At 41.7% G+C, this 19,277-nt stretch overlaps 1 protein-coding gene across 1 annotated transcript; it reads left to right on the top strand.

Annotated features, from left to right (window-relative positions):
* Nucleotides 1-492: 492 nt before the first annotated feature.
* LOC139156862 (glutathione S-transferase 3-like) lies at nt 493-18,097 on the top strand. The gene is made up of 7 exons (XM_070732985.1): nt 493-650; nt 9,047-9,160; nt 9,692-9,743; nt 11,556-11,688; nt 13,199-13,340; nt 15,763-15,894; nt 16,799-18,097. Exons 2-7 carry the CDS (start codon nt 9,074-9,076, stop codon nt 16,943-16,945), a joined length of 693 nt encoding a protein of 230 aa, XP_070589086.1. The 5' UTR covers nt 493-650; nt 9,047-9,073; the 3' UTR covers nt 16,946-18,097.
* Nucleotides 18,098-19,277: the final 1,180 nt, after the last annotated feature.

Below are 19,277 nucleotides of genomic sequence, written 5' to 3'. Positions count from 1 at the left end.
GGGGAGCGCAGCTATCGTAAACCCTTGACCGGAGATCGGTACACTCCTTCTATCTGGGTAGGTCGTCCTCTTCGACCGAGCGCGCAGCTTCGGGAGGGACGCACATGGAGCGGTGAGGGAGGAAGGGGACACCCGCCTAGCCAGCCAGATCAGCCGAATCAACCCTGGCGATCAATGGGGTGACAGATGTCGCAGCCAGATCGCCCTCACATCCAAAGAAGAGAGGGTGCCTCCTATTATATGAAGGAGAAAACACTGCCGCCTTCCAGGTTACGGTGGCACTAATTTGGCATCGTTTAAAAATAAAATGTGGAGTTATTCACGCCTTGGCACAAAGACTCCGCGAACCAACCGCGAGGTTTGTAACCTGCAAAATCCGTTCCAGCCCGTCCTTAAACGCGTCTCCAAAAGGCTTTGAGAAAAATGCAAAGTAACCGTCTCAAGCGCCTCCTTCCCAGCGGCTCATCCCCTCTCTATCCCCCCCCCCGTCCCGCCTCCAATCTGCTGCGAGGGAGGAGGGAGCCGGCTCGGAATAAATTGGGTCTGCGGCGGCGAGAATCTGACGTCTCCGTTCTAAGACCGGTCCGGGAGCAGAGGCTGGGGAAGCTCGGGAAAGAAAGGGACCACGAGGTGCTCTTCTGCTTGGACAGGTACTAGATCCTATACAGGGAAAGAAAAGCACCATGAATGGTGCTTGAGAAGGATGGTGGATCGCTTGCTACCCAGATTTGCTTGCTTTGATCGTGGGAGAAGTTTTGTTAGAGGGAAGGTAATTTTTTTTTCCGGGGAGGAGGGCGGTGGAATGGAGCTGCAAAATACAGAATTTACCCGGACAACTTCGCCCCTTTTGGGGGGTTCCCAACACTGCCGAGGGGTTCTGAATTAGGCTGGTTGCAGTGGGTAAAAACAAAGGGGGCACAACACGGCATAGAAACTAGAGTGCTTTTGGGACAATCGGTAGGAGTTTTGAAAACTTTTTTCTTCCCCATTTCCCACTTCTTTCTTAAGAAATTCTAAATTCTAAACATTCTAAAAATTCCAAATTCTAAAAATTCTAAGTTCTAAAAATTCTAAATCCTAAAAATTCTAAATTCTAAATGTTCCAATAGAGAATTCTAAGAATGCCCGGTGCCTCGAATTGATTCAAAGGAAGTGAAATTTTGTTTCTGAAAGAGAAGAGCGAAATTAGTTTGGATTTTAGTAAAAATACATGTTTTTTATTATTATTATTATTATTATTATTATTATTATTATTATTATTATTATTATAATATTGGTTTTATCGGTTTCCCGGAAGCAAGCACCAGCTGTGTTTCATAACATACTTGTTAAAGAATGGCATTGAAATAATTGAATAGAATAAGAATTGAAAGCCTCCTTCAAGTGCCTCCATATCGACACCACCTCCTGGGAAATCCTGGCACAAGATCGACCAGCATGGCGCATGCTGAACCACCAAGCCTGCCAGTCATCTGAGGACAGAAGAACAACCATAGCAGAAGAGAAGCGAGCGCTCCACAAAGCCAGAGCTGCAAATGCTGTGATAATGGTGCCCACGCATGTCTGCAGAACATTTCGTGCCTGTATAGGCCTTATAGCCACCTGCGGACACATCATGTACAGCCCACAACCCATTAGATGTCAAGGTCCTCTTCGTACACGATGGACGGACATCACTTTTTTAACGAAATGAGTTATGACCTTTGTTGGCAACACTTCTTAGCATTCCATTTAGAAAGGAATTTGCCCTTCTGTTCCCTCTGACTGCCCGCATAATTTCAGATGTAATTCGTAAAAACTCCTGAGATGCGTCAAGACTTTTTGTTTTCAGATATTTTTGTTGCTGCGTTCTCTCTCCTTGTAAAGAATAAAGTAGTTAAGATCTTATCTGGAGCTTTGTAGATATCACACTGGCGATGCTCAGCCCTGCAGCCAAATTACTGTAGATGTCACATACAAAATCATCTTTATTTATTCCCCATCAAACAGCTAGCAGAACTTCAAACAGTTCAATACTTTGGCCTTTCTATTTTGGCGTGAGAAGGTATTTTTATATTTCTTCAGCAGGACAGCCAATTCTAAATCTAAATGCTCTTTCATGAGTTGGTTCTCTCCATTGCCACCACTCTTGTCCATGAATATGATAGGGGGAAAACAAATATTGACAGGCGAAGCGCGTGACTTCAGATCTCCTTTTCAGAACTACCTTTCTGCTTGTTTAATCTTCGTGCATCTGATCTTTATCTTTCTTCTTTTTTTAAAAAAAGAGCTTTAGTAGCCATCCCTTCCACTCAGATGGGAATTGAAGTAATCTGTCTTGCAGAGGCCTGGCACGCTGGTTTCCAAGCTTAAAATAACCCCCTCCCCATCAAGGGAAAATTATACTTTCAAAAATGAGTCAATTTTTTCCAGTGGCCAAATCTTATGAGGATTTTCTGTGGCTCCCCTGCTGGACCTTAAGTAGAATAGAGTGGAGTGGAGTTGAATTGAATTGTTAATAGGTCAAGTGTGATTGGACACATAACGAAATTGTCTTGGTGCATATGCTCTCAGTGTACATAAAAGTCAACGAAGCGGTGGAAGTGATGTGCCGGTGCCTGGAGGCTATTGGGGCCTGGATGGGTGTCAACAGACTCAGGCTCAACCCGGATAAGACGGAGTGGCTGTGGGTTTTGCCTCCCAAGGACAATTCCATCTGTCCGTCCATTACCCTGGGGGGGGGAATTATTGACCCCCTCAGAGAGGGTCTGCAATTTGGGCGTCCTCCTCGATCCACAGCTCACATTAGAAAAACATCTCTCAGCTGTGCTGAGGGGGGCGTTTGCCCAGGTTCGCCTGGTGCACCAGTTGCGGCCCTATCTGGACCGGGACTCATTACTCACAGTCACTCATGCCCTCATCACCTCGAGGTTCGACTACTGTAATGCTCTCTACATGGGGCTACCTTTGAAAAGTGTTCGGAAACTTCAGATCGTGCAGAATGCAGCTGCGAGAGCAGTCATGGGCTTACCTAGGTATGCCCATGTTTCACCATCACTCCGCAGTCTGCATTGGTTGCCGATCAGTTTCCGGTCACAATTCAAAGTGTTGGTTATGACCTTTAAAGCCCTTCATGGCATTGGACCAGAATATCTCCGAGACCGCCTCCTGCCGCACAAATCCCAGCGACCGATCAGGTCCCACAGAGTGGGCCTTCTCCGGGTCCCGTCAACTAAACAATGTCGGTTGGCGGGCCCCAGGGGAAGAGACTTCTCTGTGGCGGCACCGGCCCTCTGGAACCAACTCCCCCCAGAGATTAGAACCGGAGATTAGAACTGCCCCTACTCTTCCTGCCTTCCGTAAACTCCTTAAAACCCACCTTTGCCGTCAGGCATGGGGGAACTGAAACATCTTCCCCTGGGCATGTTTAATTTATATTTGGTATGCTTGTGTGTATGTCTGTTAGTATATGGGGTCTTTTAAATCTTTTAATTTTAAATTTGTTAGATTATTTATGATTTGTTTCCACGTGTTGTGAGCCGCCCCGAGTCTTCGGAGAGGAGCGGTATACAAATCTAAGTAATAAATAAATAAATAAAATAAATAATAAATAAATAAATGTTCATCAAGAATCATAAGGTACAACACTTAACGATAGTCATAGGATACATATAAGCAATCAAATCACATTAGGAACTGGACAATATAAATCGTACGGATACAAGCAACAAAGTTACAGTTGTACAGTCATTAGTGGGAGAAGATGGGTGATGAGAACGATGAGAAGATTAATAGTAGTGGCAGACCACTGATTACTACCATAAAGCTTCTGCTGCTTTGTCACTTCATTGTGATAAATATCACAGTTGCAATTGTATCACTGTTCTTCAGAAACTATGTAACTGGATTGATTGGATTGATTCAAAGCCTCCCATCTTACATACAGTATGTAACTCAGGGAAGCTGATACAATTGAAAACCAAAGAGGAATAAAGAATTATAACTCAATAATTAAAAAACATTAAGGAAAAATATATTAAACCAATTCAAAATGCAATTTGCCAGAAGGGATAATCTATACAATGTCTTCACAATACAAGTAGCTAATCAGTGCCATAAAAAACACTGGAAACCCCCCCCCCCCAGGCCTGAAGACAAAACCATGCCTTAAGAGTCTTTCAAAAGGCCAATGAGGCCCACAGCAGAACAGGTTCTCCTCCTTCCCATCAGAGGACATTCCTCAGTAAAAGGAATCTGTCAGAGGCCTTTCCTGCAGACCCTGATAGGAAGGGTAGATGCAATTGAGGAGAGGTGGTTTCGCAGATAACTGGCCCTGAGCTAGAGGATTACCGGCTTCTTGAATTGAGCCTGGAAGTGAACTGGCTGTCAGTACAACTGGTAGAACAGAGATGTTATCAGGCACTGGTCAAGGAGTACACATAACTATCCCTACTACTGCATTTTGCACCAGACTGTCAGGGAGAGAGATTGTCTGTGGGGCAAGAGTTAAGTGTCAAGTAGGTAATGAATCTGAGAAGATGAATGTTAGATGGGAACAACAAGATCCACATGTGAAGATTTCCATTAGCTATTTTATTATTAATGCATTTTACACAGGAATCTTCCCAGATTGGTAATTTGTATCTGGGCCAGACTAGGTATGGTTCATTCAAGAGGGGAGGGAGGCCAGACTTTGCCCTCTTGTACCTAGAGTAGGTAAGTACCTATAGTACGTAAGGATTCCAGACTAATCCCCTGCTCGACTTTTTCCCCTGGCTTGCCAGTCTCTCTCTGACACAGTTGTAGTGGGTTGATGTCCTTCAAGGGCAGCCCTGTGAACAGCACATTACAGTAATCCATTCTGGAGAGGACCAAGGCATGAGTGACTCCAAATACGGTAGAAGTTCTCGATCCAGGAGCAGGTGCAACTGTGCATAACTTGCAGTTGGGCAAAGCTCTTCCTAGCAATACTTGCCACTTGCTCTTCAGACAGGAGTTAGAATTCGGAAAGACCCACAGATTGGGCAGCAGATCTCTTGGGGACAGTACAACCCTGTTCAGCACCAAAAATGGTAAGTTCCTGTTACCCGTGGTCCCAGAAACCCATTTAGATTGAGCTGAAGCTTATTGTTCCCCATTCAAATCCACACAGCCTCCAGAAACTAGGACAGAATATCAACAACATCTTAGTTTGCCAGGTTGGTGATGTACAATTGGGTATCAACAGCATACTGACCCAGTGGTTTTATGTAGACACTCAAGAGAGTGCAGAGCTCTTTAGCATCCCACAGAGTAAGGACCGAGGCTCCTCTCCTTCTGATCAACACTTACTGAAACTAACCGTGAAAGAAAGAAGAGAACTAGCACAATATATTGCCTCCCATCCCCAAACCTGGTCCAGAAGGATACCATCATTTCAGTGATACTGAAGGGCACCAGGAAGACAAGAAGAGCAAGGATGAATGCACTATTTCCATTCTGCTCTCAGTAGAGGTTACCCAAAAGTACAACTCATATCTTTGCGGCCTCTCAAAAGGATACAGGATGAAAATTGTCCAGTATGGTTGGATCCAATGATAGCTTCTTGAGGACACAATAAGGGTGGAGGTATATTTATGCTTTAGCGCCCTTACCTCTGCAAGGTAAGCCTTAATAGTGGCTCTGGCATGTGTTTGCTCCAGTTTACTCCTTCTTGACTTCCAGAGGCACACTAGAAGTCTCTTAGCTTATTTCATTTCCTTCTATAAACGATGGGGGATGGCAGGATCTGTGGGAAAGGAGAGGCTACATAGGCATGACCTGATCCATGGCCTCAACTAGGCCATGCAGCACACCATCAGGAACAGCCCCCAGTTCCCTTTGGGACCCATTAGGTTCTATCAATTAGATAAACAACAAATGTCCATCTTATTTTTTTATTTTTTTTATTTTTTTTATTCATTCATTTGTTTGTTTTGTCCAATACACAATAATACACAGTGAAAATTTATAGAGGATATATGCGAGTAGAATGTATCAAAGAGAGTATAGAACAGAAAATATAGGAGTAAAATATAACTAGAGTGAATAGCAGAAAAGATAGAAGGGATAGAAGAGAAGATATAAGAGATATAGGAGAGACTATAGGACAGGGGATGGTAGGCACTCTGGTGCACTTATGTACACCCCTTACTGACCTCTTAGGAACCTGGTGAGGTCAACCGTAGGGTAAAGTGTTGGGGGTTAGGGGATGATACTACGGAGTCCGGTAGTGAGTTCCCCGTGGGGGGGGGGGAGGGGGGAGAGGATCTCTTGATTTTTAGGGAGTGATCAAACCATAGATAGGAGCTATGGTTTGATCACTTTTGAGTAACAAAGATTGGAGCTATCCTCCAATTCTGAATCCATTGCAACGAGAAGAAAACCAATCTAGGTGTGCATCCAGCCATTTAGAACAGGGATCTTGCTAGGACTCTGTCCATAATATTTTGGGTTGACAATATATATAAACCAACAATATGTGTTATAACTGAGCTATGTCTATTTAGCTGAGGTGTTGCAGACAGCTACAAGAGAGAGCTAGAGTTCATAGCTTATTTCTCTGAGTTACCCTCTCTGTTTCTCTTTGTCTAAGTTACTCACTGTTAATGGCTACTTGCTGTTAGGTCTGCAATCTCTCTGTATTTAGTTATGTATTACAGATAAAACATGTTTAGGCTTGATATCTTTGTTTGCTGATTATGACAAAGACAACTGGTAAGAAAGACTATCTGGATTGTTATTCTGACTTATTATGTGTATGACTTTAGACTGTTTATAGGAATATGTTATTTCTCAAAGCAAACTTTAATTCAAGTTAGTATGTCTGGGTGTGGCTGAGTAGTTATTCATAACTAATCTCAATCTAAATGTTTCTGTGTGTTCACAACCTTGGTAAACAAGGCTGACTCTGCTCATACATCAACAGATTTCCAAACTTGGCAACTTTAAGATCCATGGGCTGAGGAATTCTGGGAATTGAAGTCCACACGTCAAAAAGTTGCCAAGTTTGAAGGCCCCTGCTGTAGAAAAGTAGATTAAAGTCCCTGTTTCAAAGGGAGTTTCTGCTTTTCCTGCAAAATCTGTAAAGGAAAAAGAACTGGAGGAGGCAACTAAGTACAGTAGTACCTTGTGATACGAACCCCTCGTCATACGAACTTTCCGAGATATGAACCCGGGGTTTGGAAATTTTTTGCCTCTTCTTATGAACTTTTTCCGCCTTACGAACCCGCTGCCCGAACGCCGAATCCGGAAGTTCGGCAAAAGTTTGGGTTTGGGTGGCCGCTGAGAAGCCCCACCGCCTGGCTGTCGCCTTTTGAAACAGCCGGGGGGCTTCTCGGCGTCCTCCCAAACCCGAACACCAAACCCGAACTTTTACCGAACTTCCAGGTTCGGCGTTTGGGAGGCCACCGAGAAGCCCCGCCGCCCGGTTGCCGCCTTTTGAAACAGCCGGGGGGGGGGGGCTTTTCGGTGTTCTCCCAAACGCCGAACCCGGAAATTTGGCAAAAGTTCAGGTTCGGCGTTCGGATTCAGGAGAACGCCAAGAAGCCCCGCCGCCCAGCTGTCAGCTTTGCAAAAGAGCTGCAGAGCTGTCGGCCGGTCGGGAGGCTCAAACGGAGGTGGGGAATCCCAATAGGGAATTCCATGGGCAGAGCTTTGATGTCACGAAGACGTCCTTCCTGGAGTCCACCTTTCGGCTGGCCATTATAGTTGGGTTCAAAGACATTCACACAGGAGCAGTAGTGGGTTGCTACCTGGTACACACCACACTGCCTACCGGTAGCGAAAATGAAGCTGTTCATACATCTCCAGGTAACTGGCAAGCAGATTGAGTGAGATTTGGCTTTTGCGCATGCACAGGAAGCGAAATCTTGCAAGAGGATGTACGCGTGAGAAAGATTTTGCCAATTTTCGGTGATCTTTTGCTTTCGTGCATACAGGGAAGCAAAAAATCACTTAAATCTTGTGCGACCGCATGGCCTCTCCACAATTTCACTTCCTGCGCAGAAGCCAAATCTCACTCAGAGGTGTACAACTGCTGATCACCCAGAACTGTGTGCGCATCGCACCAGTAGCAGCGGCAAGTAGGAGCTCCCACCTGCACAGGATATTTTGTCATATGTTGACACAGAAGCTGGATCAAGTGAGAGGTAAGTTATCTGGACATCACTTCTGAATTAGCAGTTGATTTATTGAGACCCAATTCTGGGTTAGCCCAATGTTGCTCTTAACTAATGTTTTTTACAAGGTTTCTCTGAATATGGAAATATATAAACTGTTTTGTATGCTGGCATTGTGGTTACGTTAGTAAGAGTGTACTTACTGAACTGTCCTGCCTTGTGTCAAACCACAGGAGTCATGGCCTCCTGCACAAACAAAGCAAAGATGATGCTAAGTGGTAGCAGTATAGTGGTACCTCAACTTATGAACTTAATTCGTTCCATGACCAGGTTCTTAAGTAGAATTTTTTTTAAGAAGAAGCAATTTTTCCCATAGGAATCAATGTAAAAGGAAATAATGCGTGCGATTGGAGAAACCACAAGGAGGGTGGAGGCCCTGTTTCCTCCCAGGAGATTCCTAGAGAGGTCCCACAGAGGCTTCTCCCCGCCTTTTCTGGCCCTGTTTCCTCCCAGGAGATTCCTAGAAAGGCCCCACGAAGGCTTTCCCCCACCTTTTCCGGCCCTGTTTCGTCCCAGGAGATTCCTAGAAAGGCCCCACGAAGGCTTCTCCCCACCTTTTCCAGCCCTGTTTCTTCCCAGGAGATTCCTGGAGAGGCCCCACAGAGGCTTCTCCCTGCCTTTTCTGGTTACAGTTTTGGAGGCTCGGGTTTGTAAGTAGAAAATGTTTCTTGAGAAGAGGCAAAAAAATCTTGAACACCCCATTCTTATATAGAAAAGTTCATAAGTAGAGGTGTTTGTTGGTAGAAGTACCACTGTATATCTATTATTTTGTTCTGATCAATTAGCTTTCCTCTGCCTCAACTTCCCTGTGTTCATGCAATAGAACGATCGCTTTGTTACTTTTTGTTCTTTGTTTGTTCCCTCCTCAGGACCCCATCCCAGGAGATTAAGAAACAATGGCCCAGAAACCTAAATTGTATTATTTTAATGGACGAGGCCGAATGGAACAGATACGGTGGTTGTTAGCAGCTGCTGGCGTAGAGGTCTGTGTTTCCTTATTTATAGACCCAGAAGGTTGTTGGAATATTGTTGCCAATTTCTTTTCTCCGAAAGAATCAAACCATTTTCAAGGAAAGATCTACAGGTCATTCTCAACTTACAACCATAATTTTGGTTTCCAAGTGATGCAGCCCTGAAGTGAGTTGTCATATGACTGGACCTACTTTTATGGCCATTTATGATCATTTTTCCATGGGCATCATTAAGCAAACCCCACTTAATGACATTATTAAGTGAATCTGGCCTTTCCAATTGATTTTGTTAATAACACACAATTGCAACCTTTTTGTCTTGTAAGGCATGTACTTTACTACTATATCTTTTTCTTGCTAATTGTGTGGATCTGACTTGCACAACCCAAAAAGGGAATATCAAAACTTTTGATTATACTGCAGAGGAAAGAGTCAAATTTCAAGACATTTGAATGACTACATGAAACTGTCTTTTTATTCAATTATGAACTTGAGTTTTAGAATTCTGAAAACAATTCCCTTTGCATTTTTTCTGTCTTTTAGTTTGAAGAGGAATTTTTGGAGACCCGAGAACAATATGAGAAGCTGCTTCAAGGTTATTTGTGATGGAACTGAAAATATTTTGCTGCACCAATGGAAACAAATAGATGTTGTAATTCTTGATGGAGAAGAACTATGGCCTTGTTCCTGAAGAACAATGCATAATAAAAACGGTTACATTTTTACTTAGGCATAATCCATCATGACCCAATGTAAGGTTGGGAAGCCGTGGCCTTCTAAGCCAGGGATTGTCCAACTCTTTTAAACCACAAAACCTGTTAATTTAAGAAAAAATCCCAATGTCCCTAATTAAGAGGAAAAGCTCTGGTGATAGGAAATTTGCTCCATTTGAGTGAACTTTTGGGGGGCTTTAGTCTCTCACAGAACCCCCTCAAATTTTGGTACAACACAGAGTATATCTTTATGGCCTGATAAACCATATTTGAAGCATTACTAATGGATGAGTCCCATCAGCATGGAAAAGTTGTAGTTATTCTAAATATAAAATATTGCAAATTCGTAACATCTGTTGATGTTACGAAAGTACCTTCATAAATCTAAGAAATATAGATTTAATATCCAAAAACTGGTCCTTCCCACAAATGTAGAATAATTTACATTTTCAAGGGCAGGAATCCTGTGCTGTTCCAGATGTTGAGTTATAGCTCCCAGCCTGGCCAGAGATGAAGACTCAACATTTGGAAGGGCGCAGGATCCGTGCCCTTGAAAATATACATTATCCTACGTTCGTTGGGAGGAAAGGATCAGTTTCCGCATATCAAATCTATATTTCTCAGATTCGTGAAAGTACTATCTGAAGTCTCCATTAACTGATGTTAAGAATTTGCAATATTTTATATTTAGAATAACTATAACTCTTATTTGCTGGTGGTGTTCTTGCAGTAACTGAATGTGGTGTTGCCTAACTTTGGAATGCAATTCTGGCTCAATATATTGTGTGGGGTGGTTTTTTTTGTCTTTTAAGTATCTCTGGTTTTAATTCTGGTTTTATGTTTTATTGTAATCCAGAGAGAGAATTATAATACAGCTGGACTATTATGCTGTACTCTTTCTAGCCTTTCTAGCCTGTACTCTTTCTAGCAACACTCACTGCCTTATTTGGACAACTTTAATTAAATATTACTATGTGTTTATTTCTCAAAACACTGTTTGCAGTTCTTGGTTGGTTGACCAGTAGGACACAGTACATACGTTTTATTATTAAACTAAGCTTATTCTAATAACAAATTGAATGAGACTCTGGGAGAACATAAGCATCTGCTGCAGACATTTCCATATTTTTAAATTGCAAACAGAATGGGGAAGAAACCTTGCTTGAAAAATGAAAGAATAGATATCTCATTTCAGAAAACACATGGGAACATATGGGAACATACAGGTGCATTTTTCTCCTGTAACTTTTTAAATAGAGCTTCTGTTCTCGTGGCACGTTCCTTAAATCAGCTGTGTAAAAATCCCAAATATAGTATGGGTAGACAGCTGAAAGGTTCAATGATACTTTTTGTCTAAACAGAAATATGGGAATGGGAATGAGTGCCATTATTCATGCAGTGCATTGAATCATGATATTATGTGAAATCCGTTGTGGCTTGTAATTATGTTTTATGCCTTAGCATATTCTTATTGTTTTATTGAGCATAATGAGGTCTTGATATATTGTGCAGAACTAATAGCAGAACAGCAAACCCCATATTGGTTGAATGAAGCATTTCTTTATATCAGTATTGCAGAAATGGTCCGGAACAAATATAAAATGACCTTGGCTGCTCTTGCCTTCTATTGTAAAGTAAACATGTGCTTTGTGGACAGAATATTTACATTTGCTGTGTTTTTCTTCTTTCCAAAGATGGCTTCTTCCTGTTTCAGCAAACACCCATGGTGGAAATTGATGGGATGAAGCTAGTGCAGACACGGGCCATCCTCCGTTACATTGCCACGAAGTACAACTTGTATGGGACAAACCTGAAGGAGAGAGCATTGTAATGTCCCTACTGTATTTAGCTAACTTGAAATTTCAGCTGCAGTCCTCTTATGCCTGCCTTTGATTCAGTCACATAAAAGCATCCCCCTCACTGAAATAATTTGTGGCCCACTCCTCAAAATACTACATGGGCTAGTCAACCATGTGAAACCATGAGTTCTGTTTAGCACCACCTGCTAGTTTTGCTTGCAGGCCCATGCAGGTAACCAACCACCTGTGATTTTGCTAGCCGGGCTGCATCAGGTTTGTGTGGTTCTCCCCTCTCTCCTTCCCAATTCCTTCTGGGAAGCTGAAGCACAGCATGTAGGATGTTGTTGGAGCCATTAGGCAGAGCCCTGCGTGTCTGTCACTAAACAAACTTTGTGGCTTAACACAACGTACAGGCATGTTGGCATACAAGCTGTGAGTAACTCATCCATTGGACTATGATTATGCTTCAGAGTACCTCTTTGCTTACACCAGTGCTTCTCAATTATTTTCTGTTACAATCCCCCTCATCCCAGAAGAATTAAACATTTTGCCCCCCCCCCCAACTCTCCGCTGGGACGATTGTTTGCAATATCTGGCAAGTTTTTGCTGAAAAAACTCAAGCGGCTAATCAGCATGATTGGGGTGTAATGTGTTTAAGTGATGCCTTAATTTATTTGGCTTCATGCTGTCCACTGCCAACATTTTTAGACACAGTAAACATATTGGTTTTTCCTTGTCTCCCACCGTAGTCACAGTGAATTTCCTTGTCTTAGCTTTTGGGTGACTTACGTTTGTCTCATTATCTCCCTCTCTCTCATCCTTTCTTTTCATCCCTGTTAAAGATTTTTCCATGGTGTCTCTTAAGGGTTTGTTATCTGCACTTCATATCTCCTGCTATGTGCTGTGGTTTGGTGCAAAACCCCCCTATTCCCTGCAGCAACAAAAAGCATGTTTTTGTTGCCACACCCTTGGCATCGCTCCGTACTTCCCCAGGGGAGGGGCACCCCACTATTTAAGAAACATTGGCTTGCACCAAAAGAAAATCTACTCAGGCTGGTCCTTGGAAAGCAACTTTCCTTGTGTGTCTTTAATTATTTGAATTAGAGAAACTGAACTGGTATGAACTTCTCCGAGTGCTATGCTATTCCTACTATAGCCATCTGCTCTACATTTGCCACTGGTCAGCTGAAATCCAAGGAACGATAAATGTCTAGCATCTGCAAACCAAGTTTAACTCCTTGATTAGATATTACTTATGGCCACTAAAGCTATCTGGTTAATTACATTTCCTGAAAAAATTGTTCATGTATAGCCATTTAAAAAGCTAACGTTTGGGGATATTCAATTTTATTTTTAACCAGACTACACCTATTTTAGGATTTTACTGCAGTTATTATGTGTTCTTCAGCATGATGGCCAATTGGTGATCTTGTTTAGAGGGCATTCTGAAAAAAAGGATTCAAGAATTGGAAGTCATCCACACTTGACAGATTGTAAGATAAGCGCTCAAAGTGATGCAAGATATTCTGTCTTCTTAGGATTGACATGTATGTGGAAGGAACAACGGACCTGACTCTCTTTATTTTGTCCTTCCCTTTCTTGACACCGGAGGATCAAGAGCGCCAACTTGTTACTATTAAAGAAAAATCAACGAAAAGATATTTTCCAGTTTATGAAAAGGTAAGTGTTACTAAATACCGTATATACTCGAGTATAAGCCGACCCGATTATAAGCCGAGGCACCTACTTTTATTTATTTCAAAGAAAACCAGTAAACTAGCTCTGTAAGTTTAAAAGAGGGTAAACAGGTATATGTCCTCCCAAGTAAGGTATAGGCAAAAAAATTGCAAGTACTTACCTCAATCCTCCGCTGTTCCCACTGGTTTGGGTTAGGGTTAGGGTACCTGGCCTCTCCTTGCCTCAAAGAGATACAATTTCCCTCTCTATTTACTATTACTGAACATCCAAAATATACTATTTAATTCTATATATACATGCCATACGTGTACATAAATATTACACACAGGCACACAAAAATATACTGTACATTATCTACTATATAAACTGTATGCGTATATATACACAGAGAGAGAGAGAACTCTTGTAAAATTATATACATTCAACCTTACTTACTGTGATAGGAAAAACAAATCCAGAGTCCACTTTCTGCCACACATTTAACCATAACTAGAACATTACACATGCCTTCAGATGTACCGGTACTTCCCTAGCTTGCACATCACTGTTACAGCTAGGAAATGTCATGGATTGAGTAAAATGTGGTGATTCTCACTTAACAACACTTTTGCTTAACAATCAAAATTTGGGGCTCAATTGTGGTCATAGGTCTGTCTGTCTTTCTTTCTTTCTTTCTTTCTCTCTCTTTCTTTCTTTCTCCTTCCTTCCTTCTTCTTTCCTTCTTCCCTCTCCCCTTTCTTTTTATGTCTGCCTGTCTTCCTTCCTTCCTTTTTTCTTTCCTTCTTCTGTCCCTCCCCCCTTTCCTTTTTTGTCTGTCTTCCTTCCTTCCCACCTACCATCTTTCTTTGTCTCTCTCTCTTCCTTCCTACCATCTTTTTCTGTCTGCCTTCCTTCCTTTCCTGTCTGTCTGTCTGTCTGTCTTCCTTCCTTCCTAGCATCTTTCTTTCTCCCCCCCCCCCGGTAAATTACACAGTCAATACTGTACTGGTTTTTACTTAAGGTTACAAAGCAAATGAAGAATCATTTTGAGTATTCTCTAAAATGTCTTCAGTGGGATCCACAGCTTATCTGGCAAAAGATTTTTCACCTGGCAGGAGCCTTGGCACGGGGCAGGCAGAAAGTGAAGTCCCCCACCAGCTCCGGCCATGCAGCTGGGATCTAAGAATGAGTAGAAGGGCCGGCCAGCGGCGCCTCCGTGGGGAGGACAAATCAAAGGGAGTCCAGCCGCTCAGGCCATGGCGATGGGGTGGACAAGTGAGTTGTCCCATCGATGCGGTCTGAGAAGCAGCAGCGCGGGACAGCATAGCAGAGCTTGGGCTGGCTGCTGCTGTTGCTTCGCTTGGCATTTTATTGCTTCCATGCTGGAAGCAAGAAAATGCCAAGTGAAGCTACAGCGGCAGCCGTCCCGAGCTCGCCGTCCCTCTAGGAGCCCATTCCTGATACAATGCACCATTTTTCAAATCTGATGGAAGCAGCTGGCTTTGCCCTCCCTCCCCCTTTTCCCATTGGCTGAGTAGCGACGGCGTTTCTGCAACAGCCAAATGGACCCTCTCAGCACAGAGCTCCACTTTGGGCTCAGTATTGAACCCCACTCTGGAAATAGGGGATTTCGCTACCCCACAAGATCCACCCAGTCCCACGCAGAAAACGCTCCTTCTTTTGCCGGCACCCTGAGCTCCCATGGGGGGAAGGGGCAGAGAGGGTCGGTACCCAGCCTGGCTGGTAGGGGAGGGAGGAACGACCCATCGGGAGGGAAAGAACTCCTCTCCACTCCAGAGCACAGGAAAGTTTTGCAAATCATTGATGAGGATGTTGATGAGTACTGGGCCTAAAACAGAGCCTTGGGTACCTCACAGCATGCTTCCCTCCATGTAGAGGTAGTTCCATTGAGGACAATACATTGAGTGCAGTAGGTCAGTTGTTCACAAATCCATCTGGTGGTGATGCTGTCTAATCCATATTCTTATCAAGTAGTAGTTTATGGTCTACTTTATCAAATGCCTCACTAAAATCCAAGTAAAATTATATCGACAGCATTCCTCTGGTCAACTAATTTTGTCACTTTGTCAAAGAATGCAATAAGATTTGTCTGGCATAATCTGTTTTTGACAAAGCCATGTTGGCTTTTGCTTATTACTTTGTTTGCTTCTAGGTGTTTGCTGCTTCATAAAACTATGAAAGGGTATATAAGTCTAAGTGCTATAATGATAAGGGTAGAAATATGGCTATGGTGTTCCTTCTGAGTAATATATGACAATGAAACCATCGTTTCAATACTTTTGTTTCTCATACTAAACAAGGCTAATTCATTTCTTACTTTCCTCATAGAAGTTATCTTCACGGGAATCTTGGAGACCATTGAGCGGCTGCTGTTAGGTTTCATCTAACCCTGTTGCCCTTACAGGTGCTGAAAGATCACGGACAAGAATTCCTTGTTGGCAATCGGTTTAGCTTGGCTGACATTCACCTCTTTGAAACTATTTTAATGACAGAGGAAAAAATCCCCACTATCCTGAATGAATTTCCTCAATTGCAGGTATAGAAAACAAATAAAGTCCTAGCAGTCCTTTAAATTTAAAGACTATGCTATGGGCTTTGAACAGGATTTTATCAAATGAATTGCCGTATTTTTCAGATTATAAAATGCACTGGAGTATAATACACACCTTATTTTAGGGTGGAAATAAGGAAAAAAGGCCTCTGCCTCCCAGCCATTTTCCAAATAGCAAACAGTACAAATGATATACACTGTTTGTTGTATATTTACTTCTATGCATGTGTGCCTGACCCATAGAAATAGCGAAGAATTGGAGAAATGTACATTATGGCAGTATATTCATGCCATAATTTTTTCTTAAATGTAATCACATTAACTCTTCCCAGCTAGTTAAATAGATCTACTCCAAAAATGACTAAGTCGGGGTTTAATTCAGCTGCCTTATCTTAATACTAAAACAGGACACTGTTACATTTCAGATTATACTTATATGGATCTTTAAAACTGATGTGGCTTTCTGGAAGTATATATTACAGTATTCTCTATTATTTAAAAGAAGATAGAATAGCACTGGGCCTCTTCAGATCAAGCATTTATTTTAACAAGCTTTTTCATTTTGTTAAGTTGTCTAGAACAATAATAAAGCAGTATTTTAAAAATAAGTCTAATAATTGGAGATTCTACAGATATTTATAGTTTATTGGCTTACCTCCTTGCATCCAGATTCAGCAACTGACTAGCACAAGAACATTCGGTGTATAAGACGCACCCAAGTTTTCACCCTCTTTTGCAGGGTGTAAAATAGTGCATCTTATACTCCGAAAAATACAGTAGACATGGCTGGTTTTACATGCGTATATTGTGACTTGTGTCATAATTGTAGCTTTTTGACTGTTTAATGCTAAAGTCCACTTGATGAAAGTGTTTTCATCCTCCTCGCTAGGCTTTTAAAACAAGGATCAGTCGCATCCCAACAATTAAGAAGTTTATGGAACCCGGAAGCCAGAGGAAACCTATCCCTGATGGTAAATACGTGGAGACAGTGAGAAATGTTCTCCAGATGTATCACCAGCTGAAGCCAAGTCCTTGAGATCCCATCAAGTTGTTCTGATGATTTCAGAATTACAGAATTTTGTAATATGCCCAAGACAAAAGCCATGCTTTCGCACTGGAGACGCATACAGCTTGCAAGAATATCACACAATCCTTGCAAACTAGATTATATGCTGTGAAAATAGCTTCTTTTTTAGATGATAGTGACAGTTGTATCAAAGAAAAAGGATGATCATTGTAAAGGGATTTGACATATGACTGATTAAGATCAACATTCACTAACAGAATCATATTTTTAAGAAGTGGTGTTTTAATTCTAGACTATCTGTAATCTCTCTTTTTTAAATTTTGACAACTCAATAGACTCCCTGAAATCAACATATTTTTCTGAGTATAAGACGCACCTTAGTTTTGGGAAGGAAAATAGGGGAAAGAAATCTGCCTAGCAGGTATTCATCTGGCTAGTGTCCTTAGTCTGGTCAGCTTCAGCATATTATTTTATCCCCTCGTTAGGGCTTTTAAAAACCTTATTCGGAGAGAGTAACAATGAAAGAGCTTGCAAGCAGGTAAGAACTGGGAACATCGTTAGCACCTGGTTAGGGCTGGAAAGAAACATATTTGGAGCAAGTAGAGCAATGAAAAAAAGCCTGCAAAAACTCAGGGCTGGAAAAACATTCTTTGCGGAGAGTAACAACGAAAGGGCCTGCAAGGTAAGAGGTGGGAAGATAATTAGCACCTAGTTAGGGCTGGAAAACAAACTTCAAAAAAAGCTACATTCAGCGTATAAAACACACCCAAATTTTCAGTCTCTTAGGGAAGGAAAAGTTGCGTCTTATACTCTGAAAAATACGGTATACTATTGACATTTACTGTATAATCTTCAAAATAGGAACTCACAAGTTTTGGTAGAAAACAAAATGTGTGTCAGTCAAAAAAGTTAATTCAAATAAGTAAACCAAGCATACAACCCCTTTGAAGAAACTCTGTCCTACCATTCAGTATGTCAAAGCATAGTTACCCAGGCCACTGCAGTCTTCATCACCACCATTTTTATGTTCTTTTCTTTTTGTAAACTGTGATCTATCAAAAGTTACCTACTGTTTTAAATTGTATTGTTAATCATTGCGTTGCATGAAGTAATATTTTTTACTAATCCAATAAAATAAAACCTATCAAGAAACAGAAAAAATCATTTTCTATCTAACATTGTATTTTAATAATGTATTTAACATTGTACAAAGGTTTTTTGGGTTGTTCATACCTTCTTTTTCCTTCCCCTAGTCTTTCTGTTCTTTCAAACCATAGTGTATTCCTTGATTTTGATTCGAAGTTGTTTCAAATTCAGCCATTGTAGCATACACAACGAACCACGATTTAGCACAGTGTTAAATATAACATGGTATAAAAATTACTCAAATTAAATATGTTTAGGATTGAAACAAATATGTCCAGGTTTCCATAGTATCTTATCAATCTCTTCAAAGGTATACATGTCAAGATTTTAGAACATTTACATTTAATGTAAATGTACTAAACCAATAAGGGCCCACAGGGTTGGTCTTCTCCAGGTTCTGCTCACTAGGCAGTGTTGGTTGGCGGGGCTGTGGGGGAGGACCTTTTCTGTGGCAGCACCGACTCTCTGGAAGAAACTACCTTCTAAGATCCATACTGCCCACACCCTACTGGCGTTCTGGAAAGCCTTAAAGACCGGGCTCTGAGTAAATAATATACCTCCCGGATTCAGCCACAAAATGTTTTTATGAAGGGGTTTTAAATGATTTTTTTACATTGTTTTTAGATGATATTCTTGTTGTAAATCGCCCAGAGTACTTTGGGAATTGGGCAGCATATAAATCGGATTAATAAATAAATAACAAATCATTTGTGGCTCCCATGCTTTGGAATTTTATTGTTCCTAATGAGTTTTTCTTGTACAGAACAATATTTTTTGCCTGATTGCCCACAAAGAACGCCTATTTCTGATTTTATTAGGCTCTTGTTCTTGTAATCTTTTTATGAGTGACAATTATAGATAAAACAAATATTGTACTGTACTTTTTAAGAACCATGTATTCATTCATTAAACTCCCTGAATGCAATTTACAATTTTATAATTCAAGAATACCTACTTCAGGTGAGTATTTTAGAACCTTAAACATAATGCATAGGACAGTGAGGGCAAACCTTTTTTTTGCTCGAGTGTCAATAGGACACGCTTGCGCACAATATTGCACACGTGTGTGTCCACACCCATAATGTAATGTCCTTCCCCCACGCACATGTGCACAACCCCCACTGTGCTCTCTCCCCCTCTTGCATGTGGGCAGAAGGGCTACCAAACATTTTACTACCATACTGTGGGTGTGACT

This window comes from Erythrolamprus reginae, chromosome 1 (assembly GCF_031021105.1).
Source record: "Erythrolamprus reginae isolate rEryReg1 chromosome 1, rEryReg1.hap1, whole genome shotgun sequence".
NCBI classification, from domain to species: domain Eukaryota; kingdom Metazoa; phylum Chordata; class Lepidosauria; order Squamata; family Dipsadidae; genus Erythrolamprus; species Erythrolamprus reginae.
Note: the sequence above shows the minus strand (reverse complement) of the source record. Positions and strands in the feature narration are given on the sequence as shown.

Bases quoted from the DNA above. Each gene is read 5' to 3' on its own strand.
- LOC139156862 (XM_070732985.1), top strand. From the start codon at position 9,074: ATGGCCCAGAAACCTAAATTGTATTATTTTAATGGACGAGGCCGAATG. The intron at 11,689-13,198 runs GTAATGTCCCTA...CTGTCTTCTTAG, and splicing joins AACCTGAAGGAGAGAGCATT to GATTGACATGTATGTGGAAG. The intron at 15,895-16,798 runs GTATAGAAAACA...CCTCCTCGCTAG, and splicing joins ATGAATTTCCTCAATTGCAG to GCTTTTAAAACAAGGATCAG.